We start from the raw sequence: 18,969 nt of genomic DNA, 5'->3' as shown, positions 1-18,969 counted from the left end.
GCATTTTTTTGAGGATTCTTCTCGGTAATGTTTTTGTGCGTTTCAAAGTGTGATTTCCTCTCAGAGCATTATTGACTTGTAAAAGCAGCAGAACGTAAGGCATGAACGCCTGGTTCTCCATGCCTCGTTAAACCCCGTTTCAACATACTTGGGTCTCAGTGGTCTCTTCTGATTGGCCAGTGCTCGGGTCATATGCTTTTATTGTATATGCATTCTTGTCTCCATAATGAGGGATAGCCGCTCCAGGAACTGTTACAGTGCACGAGATCTCGAGCAGCGTTGGGTTTTGAAACAAAGGACCCGTTTGACTAATTGACTTGCAGTGCCATAGATCGACGTGGCAGTGCTGTTTGAATGGACCTCTGTCTCCAAGTGTCCGGCAAATCCAGTTTTGGGGTTTCCTCTGGGTTCACCGCACAGTGTCAGGAATTTAACTAAGCCAATTTTGGTGAAAGTCCCTTTGTAGTCAATCATTTCATTACTTAAATGCATCTTTGATCACCAAAATAACATTTAAAATTGTTTTTTCTGTGAAATAATTATTCATGCTGAATGTAACTCGACACCCTTGACTCTTTAGTATGCGCGGTTGTGTAAATATGCAAATGAGCCCCGCCTCCACTCACTCAGCTCAGAGAGCCACTGGTTGATTGGTTACAAGGTCGTTTGTGTATCGTCAGAAACACCAGCGATTTCACACCGTGTTTTTGGTTCACTGAAAATACTCAACAATGCTGTCGACGTATGAATTTACACATGATTTGTCTTAAAGCATATTAAAAACACAATTTAAAATCTTGATTGAGGGGGACTTTAGGGTTAGTTCACCCTAAAATGAAAATTCATGAAATGAAAAGTCATCATTTACTCACTCCTGTGTTGGTCCAATCTTTGTGGGTGGAGGCGGGGCTAATTTGCATATTAATAGAACCACATATACTAAATGAGGCAAGAGTGTCGGGTTACATTCGGGCTATTTTAAGGCATGAATACTTATTTAAATATTTTTTTTTTCCTTGGAAAAAAAATTAAATGTCACTTTTAAGAGATGGAGTTAGAGTAGAGACTACAGGGGACTTTTAAAATATTTTGACTTGTGTTTTTGCGTAGTTCCTGCTTTACCAGCCACTGTCCATGACCAGTTACATCATCTCTAATGCATTCACAAGAACGTGCAACAGAAAGCCCTCAGTGTTTCACATGCGATAACGATTGTTTCAAGAGAGTGCAAATTCCTTCTGAAAGATTCTGTTGATCACCAGCCGAAACCTCACTGTCCGCGTTTTGTTTTTGTTGTTTTGTTCAAGAATGCCCTGCTGATGCTAAAGGAAGATTACAGAACAACTTTGCCAGGTTTTGTCAGCCTCGTAAAGTCTGGTACGTCTACAATGTGACCCAACCTGTATTTGTATGAAAAAAGGGCGTGTCTACAAGGGGGAATATCATATGATTGCCCCCCCCCCCCAACATCATTGGGCTAGATTTACTGATCCAGCGCCATTGGATCAGAGCGCTGTCAATCACTGCTTGATTTGCGATTCGTGACTTATCAAGCCAGTAATGTTAGATTAGCTAACGTAACTTCGGCAGACTGTATAGAGATGACTTGTCGGTGTTATTACGCGGCAGCGCACACGACTACATAAATATAAAATAGATGCATATTACTTTATCTGTTGTTTCAAACACTAAAAGCACTATTTTTCCAAAAGAGCCGTACCGTGGTAAACATTAAAATGTGAGAACGTTAACGTCATAGCTGTGTAATTTATACTTATACTTAATGGGGTTTTGTTTATTTGTACACTGTAACAAGACATCCAACGTTTCTTTAAGAAGAAAACATGTCAGACAGATTTCATGGAGACACACATGCACATTAATTCATGCCTAGGTGATGGTTTTTATTTATTAGAACAAAACTGTGTGGTCCAATCCATGTAAAATACAAAACTTGTTTAGTGCCACATTTAATAACATTTATTTAGTAGTTCACTTTTAAAAAAAACTTTGCTGATAATTTACTCACCCCCATGTCATCCAAGATGTCCACGTCTTTCTTTCTTCAGTCGAAAAAAAGAAATTAAGGTTTTTGATGAAAACATTCCAGGATTTTTCTCCATATAATGGACTTCAATGGGGACCAAACGGTTCAAGGTCCGAATAAGAGTTTCAGTGCAGCTTCAAAGGGCTTTAAACGATTCCAGACGATGAATAAGGGTCTTATCAAGCGAAACGATTGCTCATTTAATAAATAAATAACAAAGTTTAAGTTTTATAAGCTCAAATGTTCACCTTGCTCTGTTCTGTGATGCGCGTTTGTGACTCTCCTGTTCGAACTCGTTCATTAAAATGAACAAATCTTTTTTGAGTCATTTGGTAAATTTAACGAATGAAAAGACTCGAAAAAAGATTTGTTCATTTTGATAAACGAGTCGAACAGGAGAGTCACGAACTCAGGAGAGTCATTTTGTTCATTTCGTTCGTTGAATCAACCAAATGACACGGAAAAAGATTCGTTCATTTTGATAAACGAGTTCGAACAGGAGAGTCACGAACGCGAATCACAGAACAGAGCAAGGTGACCCTTATTCATCGTCTGGAATCGTTTAAAGCCCTTTGAACAGTTTGCACTGAAACTCTCATTCGGACCTTGAACCGTTTGGTTTCCATTGAAGTCCATTATATGGAGAAAATCCTGGAATGTTTTCATCAAAAGCCTTAATTTCTTTTCAACTGAAGAAAGAAAGACGTGGACATATTGGATGACATGGGGGTGAGTAAATTATCAGCAATTTATTAATTTTTTTAAAGTGAACTACTCCTTTAATATATTCTAAACAAGTATTTAATTCCAGTTTAATTTTTTTGGCCGCCCCTGCTTTCCTTTCTGGGAAATTCTCAAATATGTGTTGTCTTTTTGACTGTTTCAAGGTTGTAAAGTGTGAAGTTCCTGATGTCCTCAGGTTGTAGCCGTTATAGTTGATTGAGCCGATATGGTGAATAAGGTGCAGTATGGACCCGGGAGAAGAATCTTCCTCTAAATCTGTTGCTATCCTTTAAGTAGTTTTCTGACCATATGGTCCCCAAATCCTCCGAGAGCTCAGCAAAGTGCACCTCTAATACTCTCCTTATGGTCTAGTTAGGCGTTACAGAGAGCACTGAGGTCCATATGACTGTTTGTGGGTGCCAAAAATCACAAAGTAGGATGTGGTCTTTGGACGTATTATATTCACAACCATACTGTATTATTGGTGACACTTTACAATAAGGTTCATTAGTTAACATTAGTTGTGTTAACTAACATGAGCAATGCATTTGTTACTGTATTTTTTAATCTTTGTTGCATATGAAATATGATACCAATGCAATATTGATATTTAACATCTTGAAAATTGGATTAGAATGGCCAATTAATAGGATCTACATGCTGGATGATGATGGCTGAATTAAACATGCGATGTAATGAGTTATGGTGACAAGATATTACAGTTTGCATGCTGTTTAAAAGAAAATGCATGATTATATACAAAATGCTGCATGCTCATAAATCTAAAACCAGCTACAGGATGATGGGATATGTTAGTTTTACACTCTTTGTCTGGTATTCAACTATTTTTCCACAAGTGCAATCCAAATATTGGACTTGAACAAGTCTTGGACAGCAGTAAAGCTCTAAAACAGTCCTGATGTTTAAAAGATGTCTAAATACGCTGCAAATGTCCCCGTGTTGATGAACGTGTCTGTTAACATTGCTATACAGGACCTCAGTGAGACCTGTCTCTGCACCTGAGAGCGCTGGCTTGACTCCAGATAGCAGACGCACAAGAGGAGGTCTCATTAACTCCTGATGAGAGACGGGCACCAGTGGACAAGGGCCACATTGACCTCACGAGCACGAATAAATAAAGCCCAGCTCCTGAACGGGCTCCTGTATTGAACCCCCGAGCGCTGTTAGTCTTTGAGTTGTTGTTTCAGAGATAGCCTGTGCCCTCAGATTGTGTGAAGACTGGTTTGTTTAGCTTCAAACATGAGTGTAGATTCTATGGAATCTTGTTTCTGGAATAGAATGTAAAATAAAAAGGGAATTCTGACTTTTTTTCTCACAATTGTGAGTTTATATCTCACAATTCTGACTTTATTTACTACAGGATTGTGAGATGTGAAGTCAGAATTGTGTGTTATAAAGTCAGAAATGTGAGATTTAATCTATTCTGAGGGATTAGAGTTAGAATTAGCCTGATAACTCGCAATTGTGAGTTTATGTCTCACAATTCTGAGAAAAGATGTCAGAATTTCGACTTGCAATTATGTGTTATAATGTCTGAATTGTGAGATATAAACTCGCAATTGTGAGAAAAAAAGTCCGAATTGTGAGATAAAAAGTCGCACTTCTGACTTTATATCTCACAATTTTGACTTTATATCACGTAATTCTGACTTTATATCTCACAATTCTGACTTTATATCTCGCAATTCTGACTTTATATCTCACAATTCTGACTTTATATCTCACAATTCTGACTTTATATCTCACAATTCTGACTTTATATCTCGTAATTCTGACTTTATATCTCGCAATTTTGACTTTATATCACGTAATTCTGACTTTATATCTCGCAATTTTGACTTTATATCACGTAATTCTGACTTTATATCTCACAATTTTGACTTTATATCACGTAATTCTGACTTTATATCTCACAATTCTGACTTTATATCTCACAATTCTGACTTTATATCTCGCAATTCTGACTTTATATCTCACAATTCTGACTTTATATCTCGCAATTTTGACTTTATATCTCGCAATTCTGACTTTATATCTCACAATTCTGACTTTATATCTCGCAATTCTGACTTTATATCTCGCAATTCTGACTTTATATCTCGCAATTTTGACTTTATATCACGTAATTCTGACTTTATATCTCACAATTCTGACTTTATATCTCACAATTCTGACTTTATATCTCACAATTCTGACTTTATATCTCACAATTCTGACTTTATATCTCGCAATTCTGACTTTATATCTCGCAATTCTGACTTTATATCTCGCAATTCTGACTTTATATCTCGCAATTCTGACTTTATATCTCGCAATTTTGACTTTATATCACGTAATTCTGACTTTATATCTCGCAATTCTGACTTTATATCTCACAATTCTGACTTTATATCTCGCAATTCTGACTTTATATCTCGTAATTCTGACTTTATATCTCACAATTCTGACTTTATATCTCGCAATTCTGACTTTATATCTCGCAATTCTGACTTTATATCTCGCAATTCTGACTGTTTAAATTTGCAATTTTGACTTTATATCTCGCAATTCTGACTTTATATCTCACAATTCTGACTTTATATCTCGCAATTCTGACTTTATATCTCGCAATTCTGACTTTATATCTCGCAATTTTGACTTTATATCACGTAATTCTGACTTTATATCTCACAATTCTGACTTTATATCTCACAATTCTGACTTTATATCTCGCAATTCTGACTTTATATCTCGCAATTCTGACTTTATATCTTGCAATTTTGACTATCTTGCAATTCTGACTTTATATCACGCAATTCTGACTTTATATCTTGCAATTTTGACTATCTTGCAATTCTGACTTTATATCTCGCAATTCTGACTTTATATCTTGCAATTTTGACTTTATATCTCGCAATTCTGACTTTATATCTCACAATTCTGACTTTATATCTCGCAATTCTGACTTTATATCTCGCAATTCTGACTTTATATCTCGCAATTTTGACTTTATATCACGTAATTCTGACTTTATATCTCACAATTCTGACTTTATATCTCACAATTCTGACTTTATATCTCGCAATTCTGACTTTATATCTCACAATTCTGACTTTATATCTCGCAATTCTGACTTTATATCTCGCAATTGTGACTTTATATCTCGCAATTCTGTCTTTATATCTCGCAATTCTGACTTTATATCTCGCAATTCTGACTTTATATCTCACAATTCTGACTTTATATCTCACAATTCTGACTTTATATCTCGCAATTTTGACTTTGTCTCGCAATTCTGACTTTATATCTCACAATTCTGACTTTATATCTCACAATTCTAACTTTGTCTCGCAATTCTGACTTTATATCTCGCAATTCTGACTTTGTCTCGCAATTGTGACTTTATATCTCGCAATTCTAACTTTGTCTCGCAATTCTGACTTTATATCACGCAATTCTGACTATATCTAGCAATTCTGACTTTATTACACAAATCTGACTTTATATCACGATATTCTAACTTTATATCTCGCAATTCTGACTTTATATCTCGCAATTCTGACTTAATATCTCGCAATTCTGACTTTATAACACGCAATTGTGAGATAAAACGTCGCAGTTATTTTTTTCTCTTTTTTTTTATTCAGTGGCGGAAACGAGCTTCCATAAGATTCAGTAGATTCACTTGTTTGGTGGGCGGGCATTTTATGTCAAAAATCGACATTTATGTAACGTTTATAGCAATTTAGTCGAGTAATTGGCGTGTTTTTTCTTTGTGTCAGTGTTTGTGATGAATAGCAACCCTTGGAGGCTGTTCAGGCTTTATGAAGTGGATGGCTGTGAATCGTGTTATTGTGTGTCTGTTGGAGAAGGTGGCAGCTGGTGATTTTGGCAGCGGGATGATTTCTGTGGTCTGTTGAGAGCAGATAGTGACCCAGTGTGTCCCGAGACACGGATCTGTCCGTTCTTTATAGTACGTCAGTGTGTTTTAATCTCTTAGAAACAGCAGTTAATCATTTAACTGTTGCGAAATAATCTTAATTAGAATACTATTGCTAAAAGAAAATGTCTATGAATACACATAGAAATGTGTTTAGCAGTAGCAGTCATATTCATCTTTGTTTTTTACTTTATTCTGATTTAATAACCAGTTTGTTGGGAATTGAATAAAATATATGCGTTTATTATTATTATTATTAGTAGTCGTGAGTTGTAGTAGTTATGCTATTCATGCAAAGTTTGAGAAATGTGTTTCTCACTTGAGAATGCATGGCCGTTATGAAAATTGGTCATTTCGCACACTTTCATCTATTTAGACTAAGAATGCTTTTGGGAAATGTAGCATACACCAATTAATTGGCCAGTGATTTATTAACTGATAACTGCTTGATTAACCTGTTTAACAGCAGTGTCAGTTGCAAAGTTGAGTAAATATTCGGGCTGGGTAATAAATATTGATTTCTTGATATTAAATAATCGATTCTCATTTTTATGAACCGATATCGATTCTTAAATCTCAAGAATCGATTAGTCATCCTGTTTCATTTGAATGAATGGAACATTGTATCGCGGCTGCGCGCATCCAAAAAATCGCAATAATCTTTGTCCTTTGTTACTATTGATATGAAACAAAGTCTCAATTTTCAAATTCCGTCCATTTTCTTTAGAAATTCAAAAACATAAATAGCGTTTTGGCACTGTGGCGTGAGATCGCTCTGGAGAAGCAGCAGCGCTGATCTCTCTTCCGGGTTAATAATACCAGTCACAGCGCCAAATAAACATGAACGAGCATCTGAAAGTGTGTTAAAGATCGAGTACAACTTATCGAAATCCGTATCATGTCACATTGATTCGCTCAATCAGCGTTTCAACCGTGGAAAGACGTCAGTTCAACAGCTTGTAATCAATGTCATGTATCGTCATATTTACCTCAGAAAACCCACATAAACTCGTTAGTCAGCTAGAAAAAATAACTCTAGAGAGGAGCATTTTGCTAAATATATACACCATATTACATATGCATTATTATCTTTATGTTCTTCAATATGTAATGCATATTTGAATAAATCTGGCAATCTGGAAATAATATTCTTATATTAAAAATAAATAAAAGTGTAATTTAAGTGTTTGTATAGCTACAAAACAGTTAATTGTTACCTTCATATTAGGCTAATGAAGCCTAGTAGGCTACAACTAGACTCCCATAGTTTTTCAGCATTAGTTGATTTGATTTCCTTAAGAAAATTTGCCATTTATTGTAACTGATATCCAAAATAATCAATATTGAATCGAATCGGAATCTAAATCGAATCGAATTGCAAGCTTGTGAATCGAAATCGAATCGAATTGTGAAATTTGTCTCAAGCCCTAGTAAATATCTTGTAAAATCAAAATGTTGTCTCTCATAATATGCAAATTCACACATCATCACCTTGCTCAAGACATTGGCCCAGCTGAACACGAATATTTACTTTTAATTTCCTTTCTCTTGCAGTTGTGATGTCTTGACGCAGTATTAAGCCCTTTTGAAGGATCTACAGTGAGTGCTGATGGAAACTGCGGCTCCAATATGAGTGTTCATGATGTTGGCGGGAGACGACGCTTTGAGGACTCCGAGTTCACGCTGCGCATCTACCCAGGGGTCATCGCCGAGGGCACCATCTACTGCCCCATCACCGCCCGCAAGGTCACTTCAGCCGCGGAGGTCATCGAGCAGATCATCGACCGGCTGCAGCTAGATCGGACGAAATGCTACGTCCTAGCGGAAGTCAAGGAGTTCGGTGGGGAAGAATGGATCCTCAACCCCACCGACTGTCCCGTCCAGCGCATGATGCTGTGGCCTCGCATGGCTTTGGAGAACCGCTTCAGCAGCGAGGACTACCGCTTCTTGCTCCGGGAGAAGAACCTCGACGGCTCCATCCACTACGGGAACTTGCAGATGTGGTTGCAGGTCACGGAAGAGCGGCGGCTCATGGTCGAGCGGGGCTTTCTGCCGCAGCCCTCGCCGAAGGACTTCGATGACCTTTGCAACCTGCCGAACCTCAACGAGAAAACCCTGTTGGACAACCTGCGCAGTCGCTTCAAACAGGAGAAGATTTACACTTATGTGGGAAGCATCCTCATAGTCATCAACCCCTTCAAGTTCCTGCCTATCTATAATCCCAAATATGTTAAGATGTACGATAATCACCAGCTGGGGAAGCTGGAGCCGCACATCTATGCGGTGGCGGACGTGGCCTATCATGCTATGCTGCAAAGTAAGCAGAATCAATGCATTGTTATTTCTGGGGAGAGTGGATCGGGAAAGACCCAAAGCACCAACTTCTTGATCCACCACCTCACGGCTCTCAGTCAGAAAGGCTTTGCTAGCGGAGTGGAGCAGATCATCCTGGGCGCCGGACCAGTGCTGGAGGTAAGAGCTGATTATGTTAATTCACAATATCACAAGGTTGTTGCTGGCAGTGTTTTTTATAGGTCAAGATTTATAAGTTTGTGCTTTAAAGGGTTAGTTCACCCAAAAATGAAAATTCTGTCAGTATTTACTCACCCTCATGTTGTTCCAACCCCGTAAGACCTTCGTTCATCTTCGCAACACAAATTAAGATATTTAAGATATTAAGATCACTCCTGCATACTAGTCCATAGGCTGCTTGAGGGAATGACTTGCTGTCCTCAAAGTCATTAAAGACATCGTTAAAATAATCTCAATCTTAAGTTTATCAAACGACGAGAACACTTTTGTGCGCAAAAAAACAAGAAAAATAACGACTTTATTTCAACTATTGGTTTATTTCTCCCTCTGCCTCGAGTCAGGTTACTTGTTTAATAGCGTAAGCTTCTGTTATTGTACGTCACACGCATCACACACACATGACCAGCGTCGGCCAATAGTGAGCCTACGTGTGACGTAGCTTTACGCAATCACACTACGTTAACGGACTATAGGCCCATGGAGAAGGAAGTGAATAGTTGAAATAAAGTCGTTATTTTTGTTTGTTTTTGCGCACAAAAAGTGTTCTCGTCGTTTGATAAAGTTAAGATTGAGCCACTGTAGTCACTTGGACTATTTTAACGATGTCTTTAATGACTTTTCGATGCCAGCAAGAGTCATTCCCTCAAGAAGCCTATGGACCAGGAGCAATCTTAGTATCTTAAATATCTTAATTTGTGTTGCGAAGATGAACGAAGGTCTTACGGGGTTCGAACAACATGAGGGTGAGTAAATACTGACAGAATTTTCATGTTTGGGTGAACTAACCCTTTAATAAGCCTTACATTCTGTCCTAATCATGGTTGGAAATGAATAGAGTTTCCAAATTGCGAATTGAAAATACGTCAAATGTCAATTTCGTAAAAACACCCATGTATTCCAAACAAGTTTACAATGGAAACATTTGTAGGGCACCTTGTGTACGTTAAAGTCGATCATTCTTTGAAGATGACGCTGTGTGTTTGGACAGATGGTGAGACCGAGTTATTTATTAAACTCATAAAAGACAAAAGTATCACAGGAATATTGGATTCTAAACAACAAAGGAATGCCACAATTTATCAAGATCTTGAAGCAGAACTGAGGGAGAAACACTCATATGTGCCGCTCACAAGTGTAAGAGGATTTCCTTGCCATTAATGCTTGGTTAACCGGCCTTCCGTTAAAAAATAATAGCTAGAGCGTTGGTTGCGATATACATAAACCTACTAACATCCATTGCCGTGATTTTTGGAATGACTTATCGCGAGAGGAAAAAAATACACTTGAGTAGCATAACATTGGTCAATGGAAAGTAGAGCCAGACCGATATATCGGCTGACCGATATTATCGGCCGATGTTAGGCATTTTCCAAACTATCGGTATCGGCAGTTATAATGGCCGATAAATGAATATTTCAAAAATAAAATAAAAACGGACGAAACACGCTTGAACCATGTCACGAGCGTTGGAGTTGTATAGTTTGTCCACCAGAGGGCACTCTACACCGTTCCTGTTGGCAACACTCGTTGAGTTGGTCACGATTGCTTGAATAACAATTAAAAGAACATCCCCATCAGTTCTCTTAACTCAAATAAGCATGACAAAATTTGTGACTATCATGTCCAGTTTCAAATAAATAAATAAAATATCGGCCGATATATCGGATTTTAAAACCCAAAAATATTTGTATCGGTATCGGCCTTCAAAATCCTTTATCGGTCGGGCTCTAATGGAAAGCTATCATTTCGCAAAACATTTAGAAAATATCGCAAAAGTTTTGCGGAGATCTGTAATGGAAACGCTAAAAATCACCCTAACAAAGGCGCAAATTAGAGGTCGACCGATTATCGGCGCCGATATTAAGCATTTTTTATGTTTATCGGTATCGGCCATTTTCAAAACCGATTTGCCGATAAAATAATTTTATTTTGAAATGCGCTATATTTGGGTCTAACGCAGCCACTTCTGTCAACTCACCACTCTGTAGACTAGACTTATGTCCCCGCACATCTGATTTGTTGGGAGTCACGAGTCCGGCCAATCAGCCCGGCAAGCTAAATAAATTGAATAACTGTAAATAAATTGAATAAGTTTGATTTAATTAATTAAAAATGCTTTTTGTTTAAAATTACTACAATTTCATTTAAACATTAAAATAGAGTCTTAAAGTTTTACAAAATGTTTACAGAATGCTGCTGGGTACTCCCTGCACTTTTTACAATTTGTTATTATTATTATTATTATTATTAATAACAGTTCTCAGATTCAAAGATATGTTTGAAATTATTTAAAGAAAGTATTTGTCAAAACCCTTTGTTATTCTTAATTTTGACATTAATTTACAGTTTTACACCAGACATATATAAATTTATTATAGCCTATGTCTGGTGTAAAACTGTAAATTAATGTCAAAATTAAGAATAACAATTAAGAATATATATATATATCGGTTCACAAAATATCGGTTTTCGGTCTATTTGATCTCTAATAATCGGTATCGGCATCGGCCCTAAAAATCACATATCGGTCGACCGCTAGTGCAAATATCGCCCATTAATGGAAAAAGTTGATAACTGACTATGGACCTAAACCACTGTGACATGTGACTAGACGTTTTGTTGGTTGCTTTTCCAGTCATGCCACGCTTGGTATCTGTGTGTTTAACACTAAATGTGTTCTGATTGGTTGCAACATTTTAAGTTTCAGAGTGAACAGTCTTTTGAATCCTGAGGCATGGTGAGGTCCGTTTGAAATGCTCAACATCACACCTTCAATACACCAAGTTATTGTGTGCAATTGTCACATTCTTTGATATGCTTCCAGTTTCGTGTGCTTTGTGATCTAGATAAGCCTTTGACTGATGATGGTTTAGAAAAGCATACGCCAGGTCATGCGATACAATGTTACGGTCATAATGTAGTTGAAGTAACTTGTTTTAAAGCTGCTCTTCTGGATTCCAGTGATGCCAGTAATTCCACTCAGCTTTTGTCACCAAGAAGCACATGATCTTGTTTTGATAACATTATCAAAGTTACTGTGGTTATAGTTCATTTCTGTGCGTAGTTTACCGGAAGGGTATTTGCATTTGGTACCTGGAGGAATGAGTTTTTTTAAAGCCGTTTGCATGCATTTATTAAAGCTTACCTGCACCATAAAAGGCAATGATAAAATCAATGCAACTCTGGCGCTCGTGATCTTATGGTTTTGTGTTTCCAGCATTTTGAGTGTGCAATAAATAAGTGTATTTGAAGACTTCAGATGCCAAAGCCTCTAAGTCCGTCTAAAGTTTTTGTTTAATATTAACATTTTTATCAGGCTCCAATGGTTTCTACCCATGTATCGGCATTTCTGAATGGGCTGAGGCTGGGATTTAGTGAGTTTGAAGTGAAAGTACTTGAGCGTTTACCATGTGCGGAGAGCAATAACTCAATATTATTATCTCATTTTTGACACGAGTGGATTTTAGAGGTTTTCATTTATTATTAATTAATAATAATCACACACTACCGCATAAATATCTTCTGCCAAGTAATATATTTGATTATTTTGCAAGAATGAAGATTCTACCAAAACTTTTTGGGCAAAATAGTAATTTTAATTTTAGTGCCAAAATGGTTTTGGAGGGCCGAAATCATTGACCAAAACAAATGTTTAAAGTGCGTCGCGTACCGGACGAGAAGCACAGCGGCGCGTCACGCAGCGCCATGTCTTTAAAATTTGAACACATTATTCTCAATTGGCGTCCAGCTATGGCTCAGGACCTTGTTCAAAAACATAGAGCGCCATTTGCATAGTTTATATTAAATTTACATTTATTTATCTCAAATCGCTGTTAATGTACATGGCTTCACCCTGTGCTATTTTCACTCAGGTTAGCTTTAGCTTGCTAAATAAATACTATTGTTTTATGTGACAGTTGCCTAGACAACGGATAACGTTCCAACAAAATAACAGACTTAACAGACACTTTTTTATGATTAACGTTTAAACATGAGATATTATTCATAAAATGTAAATAATATATCAAGTTAAAACTCACACATCGTGTAGCTCTTCTACTAGGATTTTATTCGCGCGAATAGAATGTGCGCGTCTGGTGTGCGATACCTGGAGTTGTCCTAGACGTGGCGCGGTGTGACGCTGTGCTTCTCGTCCGATGTGCGACCCCCTTAATTAGCGCTTTTCTGATTGCACGTTTTGACCGTGTTCAGCATCCATTTTGTCCACACAATGTGGATACAACAGTTAAACATGTCAGCTGTGTGGACACTAGCTCTGGATTGACTATATTATTTACTTTTCAATTTGTAATTATAAGATTTGTCTAAAAACTTTAGTCTGTGCCGTTTTCTGTTGATGCATGAACAAAACTTAACTAAACATTTGTAGCGCGACTGCCATCCAAAAATCGCAAAAGGCTTTTAATATGAATTTTACATTTTTAAATCCAGTCAATTTATTTTATTAAGACATTCAAGCAATAAATGTTGTTTTGGCGCAATCATCTCATCTCTTTAGTTACTGCACATGATAAACATGAATGAACATCAGAAGGTATGTTGAAAGCATTACAACTTATCATAATGAATCCTGTCTCATGTAATCGCTCGACCAGTGTTTCAACCAGGGAAAGACGTCAATAATACAGCTTGTAGGCTATTCAGTGTCGCTTAACGCGACATTTACCTCAGGAAAACTATTCAATGTCTATAAAAAAGAGAATTTTTGCTAAATATATCTGTATTACAAATTCATTATATTTTTATATATCCTTTCAGTTTATTAAAAGTGAATAAATCAGTCATCAAAACAAGTTTATTGCCATTTAAATGTTTCAATGTTTATATATTTTTTAAATGTTTATAACTGGATTTTGTTATTAAAATGGTTAAAATAAAAACCGCCTTATTTATGCTACTCGATTTTTGCTATTTGAGTGTTGAATATTAATAAGTTCAATTAATTATTGTTATTTAATTTAGTTTTCGGCCCAGAATTTTCATTTCGATTCATCCCGAGTTACAATTTATGTTCCACTGAAGTTTAGTCACGAGAATGCGTATAATGTGTCTTTTTAGTTATGGAACTATTTGTTCTGCTAACACATTGTAAAAAAATATATGATAATTTTATTATACGAAATTATATCATGTCATCAATATTGATTTTTTTTCTTCTTCTTCTGTGGAACGCACAAGAAAAGGTTTTATTTACAAATTGAGTGTCTAGTGTTGTGGCAAAAACAGTTTAACAAACAAACAGCATCATAGTAAGAGACATTAGATTCAAATTGTACTTCAAAAGATGTTTATTCTTTTGAAGGAGGCTTGTTCACAAAAATACCGCGACAGCTACCTCGCGATAGGAACACAGACCTAAATGACATATAGAACAGACAGCTTTTATACACCTTTCTCCCCCCCGAGCTCCTTCTTGTAAGTTTCCGTTTACCCCGTAAAACCAGATAAAGCAGGTTTATTATAATGGTCTTCCTGCCCCTCGCCCCATGGTGTTTTACTGCCCTCACTCCTGTGAGAGCAAAAGTTGATGAGATCAAAAGGCTTTATAATGCGGTGGTTCCCTTGTCTATAAACAAAAGACTTTAGCATATCTTTGGCTGTGTGTGTGAGAGAGTTCCTGCTATGTAAATACAGAGTAAAAGGGGAGAAACACGTTTTAATTGAAAAGGAACAAACCTCATAATGTGGAACAAAAAGGAAAATAAAAGTACAAAGAAAAGAATATTAAAAACATTGAAATTTTCTATAACAATTCCTCCTCTTTATCATTCTCTGATAATAAAGAGTTTTAAATGTAAAAATAAATAAACAAATAAAAAAAAAGTTAAGCAAATAGTTAAACACTTTGTCTAAAACCGGGCTAAATGGGTAAACACTGTTACCGCATTTCTGACATAAAATCAGACCCTCAGTCATCTCAGACATAGGTTGAAGCATAGTAGGAATAAAGAAAAAGAACAATGAAAATAAAATAAAATAAAAATCCCTTATTTAAAATTTCTTTGTGGCCACACCCATGGAGTCCTAAGGTGGCACAGTCCATAAAGATATGCTTTCTGTTGTGTAGATGTCATCTTCAAACTTTTCGCCCATGCTTGTTGTAATACCAGTTGGTCAGTCTTTGTTTTCCTTTCAGTCCTGCTTTATTAGGCTTCCATCGCACTGTCGCACACTTCACACCTATACACTGGATCTTGGACCAAACAAATCAGACAGTTGGACTCCAATCTGGGAGCTGTCCCTTTTCCAAGACATGCACTGGATATGAACTTTTAGGAAGCAGGGATTCTGTGATTTAAAAGAGCATAGTACAACAAACAACAAAAGCGTACAGCATTCTTCAATCAATGTAAACAAAACAAATAATAAAGTAAACTCAAAGTAAAACAAAACAAACAGTTATCAAATGGTGTTATCTGTGTGGCTGCATTTAGCTGTGGCTATGTGTAAATTAATCATGCCTCAAAACAAAGATGGGGGAGTTTTACAATTGTGATGTAAAATTTGGTCCTGTTGTTGTAACAGGGAGCCAGCATGAGAATGTGAGTATGAGATGTGATCTGGCTCAAAATCTTCCCACACCAATGTTTTTGTTAAGAAGCATGATAACAGTGCAAAGTTTAGAGTTACTGAATCCTGTTGTGAGCAAAGCATTTTCATTGTTAATGCAATCGTGAAGCGCATAGTAATCACATGCGCATTCTATGTTCCTCTATCTGGTCTTACTCTAGCTATATTGAAAATAGCAGAGTTTTCCACCAAGGAAACAACCACATCCACCAGGCATTATTCCATTGGGCACATTCCTGTATCAAAATCTGCTTTGCTCTGTAGAGAAAAACAAATTTTGAGTTTAAGTATACATTTTCTTTTTGCCCTGGCGCTTCCCGTCGAATCAGTCCTGCAATTTGTTATACAACAATTTTATTAGGGCATTTTTGTCCTCTAGTAAACCATATCATATTTGGCCACTGTTACCATTACATCCCCCTTTTTTATGCAGGAATCCATTCTTGCATCAAATTAACACAATGGTGTCCTCTCATCAGAGCATTTGAAGGCTAATAGCCTTCAGTCTTACATTCTGTTTTCTGTCAAGTCAGGTCATGCTGTACAGACTTGTCGATGTCAGTCATCATTTTTCCTTTGTTTACAATAATCATAAATGTTTAGGACTCTCTTGATAATTAGATCTCTTAGCCAATATGTCACTTTGTTCTTGCCATAAAATCTATAATCCTTTTGTTTATCCCAACCCATGACTGATATTCATTTAACTTTACAATTCCAACTTCCACCAGTACTCAAACTGATTCGGACAGTAATTCATATCTAATTGTTCATCATAAATGACCAAAATCCATGACTAGCAGACAAGCTTGATTGTCAATTTGACTCAAAATTATCAACCTCTCTCGAATTTGTCATTCGCCTTAACTCATCAGTAGTGATAAAACACTCTTTTCCAGACACACACTATTCAGACAGAGCAACTCCTCTAAACTCACTCTTATCAAGACATAAATTGCAATCACCATCAAATACATCTAAATATGAATGCTCATATTTCTTATTGTTATCTTTTCTCTAAAAAGATTTTACAGTTTAAATGATATTTTAAACCCTGCATAATCATATAGCTTTTATCTAATTATTTTCTATGGCCTCTTAACTATAGTTTCAAAACACGTTTGTTCATTATTCATTTGATTCTAGAAGTCAGCTGTGTTGGTTTTGATTCATTATCATTAAATTGCTTCAGCTTCTTTGTCTGAATGAAAACATAAAGTACCAACCCTTTCTCCTTCAAGCAGTCTCTCTCTCTCGAACAAACGAATAATCTTTTCAACAGCCTCCTAAGACTGTAATTTAGACAGGGTAAATTCCTTACACTAACCTTTGACCTTTGTCATTCAGACTTTTAGTTGTCTTCATCTTAAGCCACCACCATGCCTTTGTCCCAAGACCCTAAAATCTCTGCATTTTTCCTTCAATTAACATCATAAAAATGTTTGTCAATGTCTCCACATCAGATGCATCCACCTGTGGTCTGTATGTTAATGATGTTTGAGACACCCCACTGTCTGATAAGGTTCCCTGTGTCTTACACCGGCCCCATTTCTACAATCGACTACCATTTGTTTAGATTGTGTTGAATTCCAAATGTGTTGAAACAAAATAACTTCACTTTTATCTCAATGATAATTAAGCCATTTTGGAGGAGGAGTTCATTCTAAAGTATATTTGGGAGTGGACTCTTGGTTGAAGCAGACTAAACTGTATCACAGTCCTCTGAGTCCCCTCTCTGATGCCCTTTGCCCAAAGTGGCATCACATCCACTCCCTTCGCACAGATTACACCTCCCTTTCCTGGTGGGCAGGTGCCCAGTAGCGGTGAAACCCTGCCTTAGGTTGTCTTCTAGGGCTATCGAAGATCGTACCCGTCGTTGGGATGACACCTCATGCATACTGGTTACAGCTCCATCCAATTAGGCAGAATTATCAAAGAGACTTTTCTCAAATTTGACAGTTATGACTTTTCTCTTGGGTGTTGGTGAGAAGACATTCAAGAATCATCACAGTAGAAGTATCCCAAAACAATAACAACAGTATTAAATCACTTAAATCCATTAACCATCTTAAAAGCAGCAACCTCGCTGCTTAGATTAAACTCAGTGAATTTTGATCACAACTGTGTACATTCAGTGTACTTCATCTGTAGTCTGGGTCATCGGTTCTGCTTCATGGTGCGTATTAAGATCTAGACAAAAATATAACTGGTTCAAGAATAACCTAGTTAAGATTTTCACTTAAACTTCTTTCGTTTAGGATCTGTATTATTATTTTAAAGACTTCTTTAAAGTCATTCAATTTTACTTCTAAAACATTTACAAATAAAAATTGCCCTCTTTTTGGCAATGAATTATTCTGACATTCCTGTGTCTATGATTTTCAACTGAAAACACTGTATTTTACCATAAATAGCTTATTATCAATTATAACATGCTCATAACAGCTTCTAGCTGACATTAAAAGAGAGACAGATAGACTCTTGAGTTATTCAGAACTGGTACTTCCCGCTTCTCTCAAACTCAGACTTTTATCTGTAGCCCATAAGGCTTCTTTTGCATTAATTACTTGTAATTTTAATAAAGCTCAATTTTATAAGAGAATTTAGACATTACAAATTTCTACTTGAGTTTTCTCGTGCTGGTCACTCTCGTGCGCCCCAACACACATCATATTCAGATAAGCAAATTGTTTCAGCCAAATCACAAGTTTTATCTTCTAAAATCAAAACATCAGCTTCTCTTTCTTTCTTGTTCAATACTACCAAGCTTTTTACGCATTTTACATTTATCAACTGTTAAACCTGTAACATGGCTTGCTTAGCCTATTTTATCTTTTATAAAAATAGTAATGCTTCAAATATCATCTAAATTTTAGTTATCAGGTTCTTAATAGCCAAAATTTAATATCTGACTTCCATGTTTTCTTTTCTAGGAGTTTACCAATCTGCAATTAGCAATACTTTTTTAAAAGTATTTTGCAATTCATTTTCTTATCTCTAATTTTACAACGACCAGTACTCTTTCCTTCAAAATAAATTAATTAAGTCTTCAATCTCATTACCTTATTTTTATCTCCTGTTCTTTCTCAGACGAAAATATTAATATCGTCACTTAAACAGTGTTCAAACGCACACA

At 36.5% G+C, this 18,969-nt stretch overlaps 1 protein-coding gene across 8 annotated transcripts in view; it reads left to right on the top strand.

The window, feature by feature from the left end:
* Positions 1-18,969, top strand: part of myo9aa (myosin IXAa) — a 180,159-nt gene that overhangs the window by 30,613 nt on the left and 130,577 nt on the right. For all 8 annotated transcript variants that reach the window (XM_039690796.2, XM_039690795.2, XM_039690799.2 and 5 more), the window contains exon 2: positions 8,265-9,182. In XM_039690796.2, the coding sequence (XP_039546730.2) occupies positions 8,340-9,182 (843 nt within the window). In that variant the 5' untranslated portion in view covers positions 8,265-8,339. The remainder of the gene's footprint in view (positions 1-8,264; positions 9,183-18,969) is intronic.

Source organism: Pimephales promelas, chromosome 1, assembly GCF_988280905.1.
Source record: "Pimephales promelas chromosome 1, fPimPro1.hap1.1, whole genome shotgun sequence".
NCBI classification, from domain to species: domain Eukaryota; kingdom Metazoa; phylum Chordata; class Actinopteri; order Cypriniformes; family Leuciscidae; genus Pimephales; species Pimephales promelas.
This window is presented reverse-complemented; position numbering and strand designations above follow the sequence as displayed.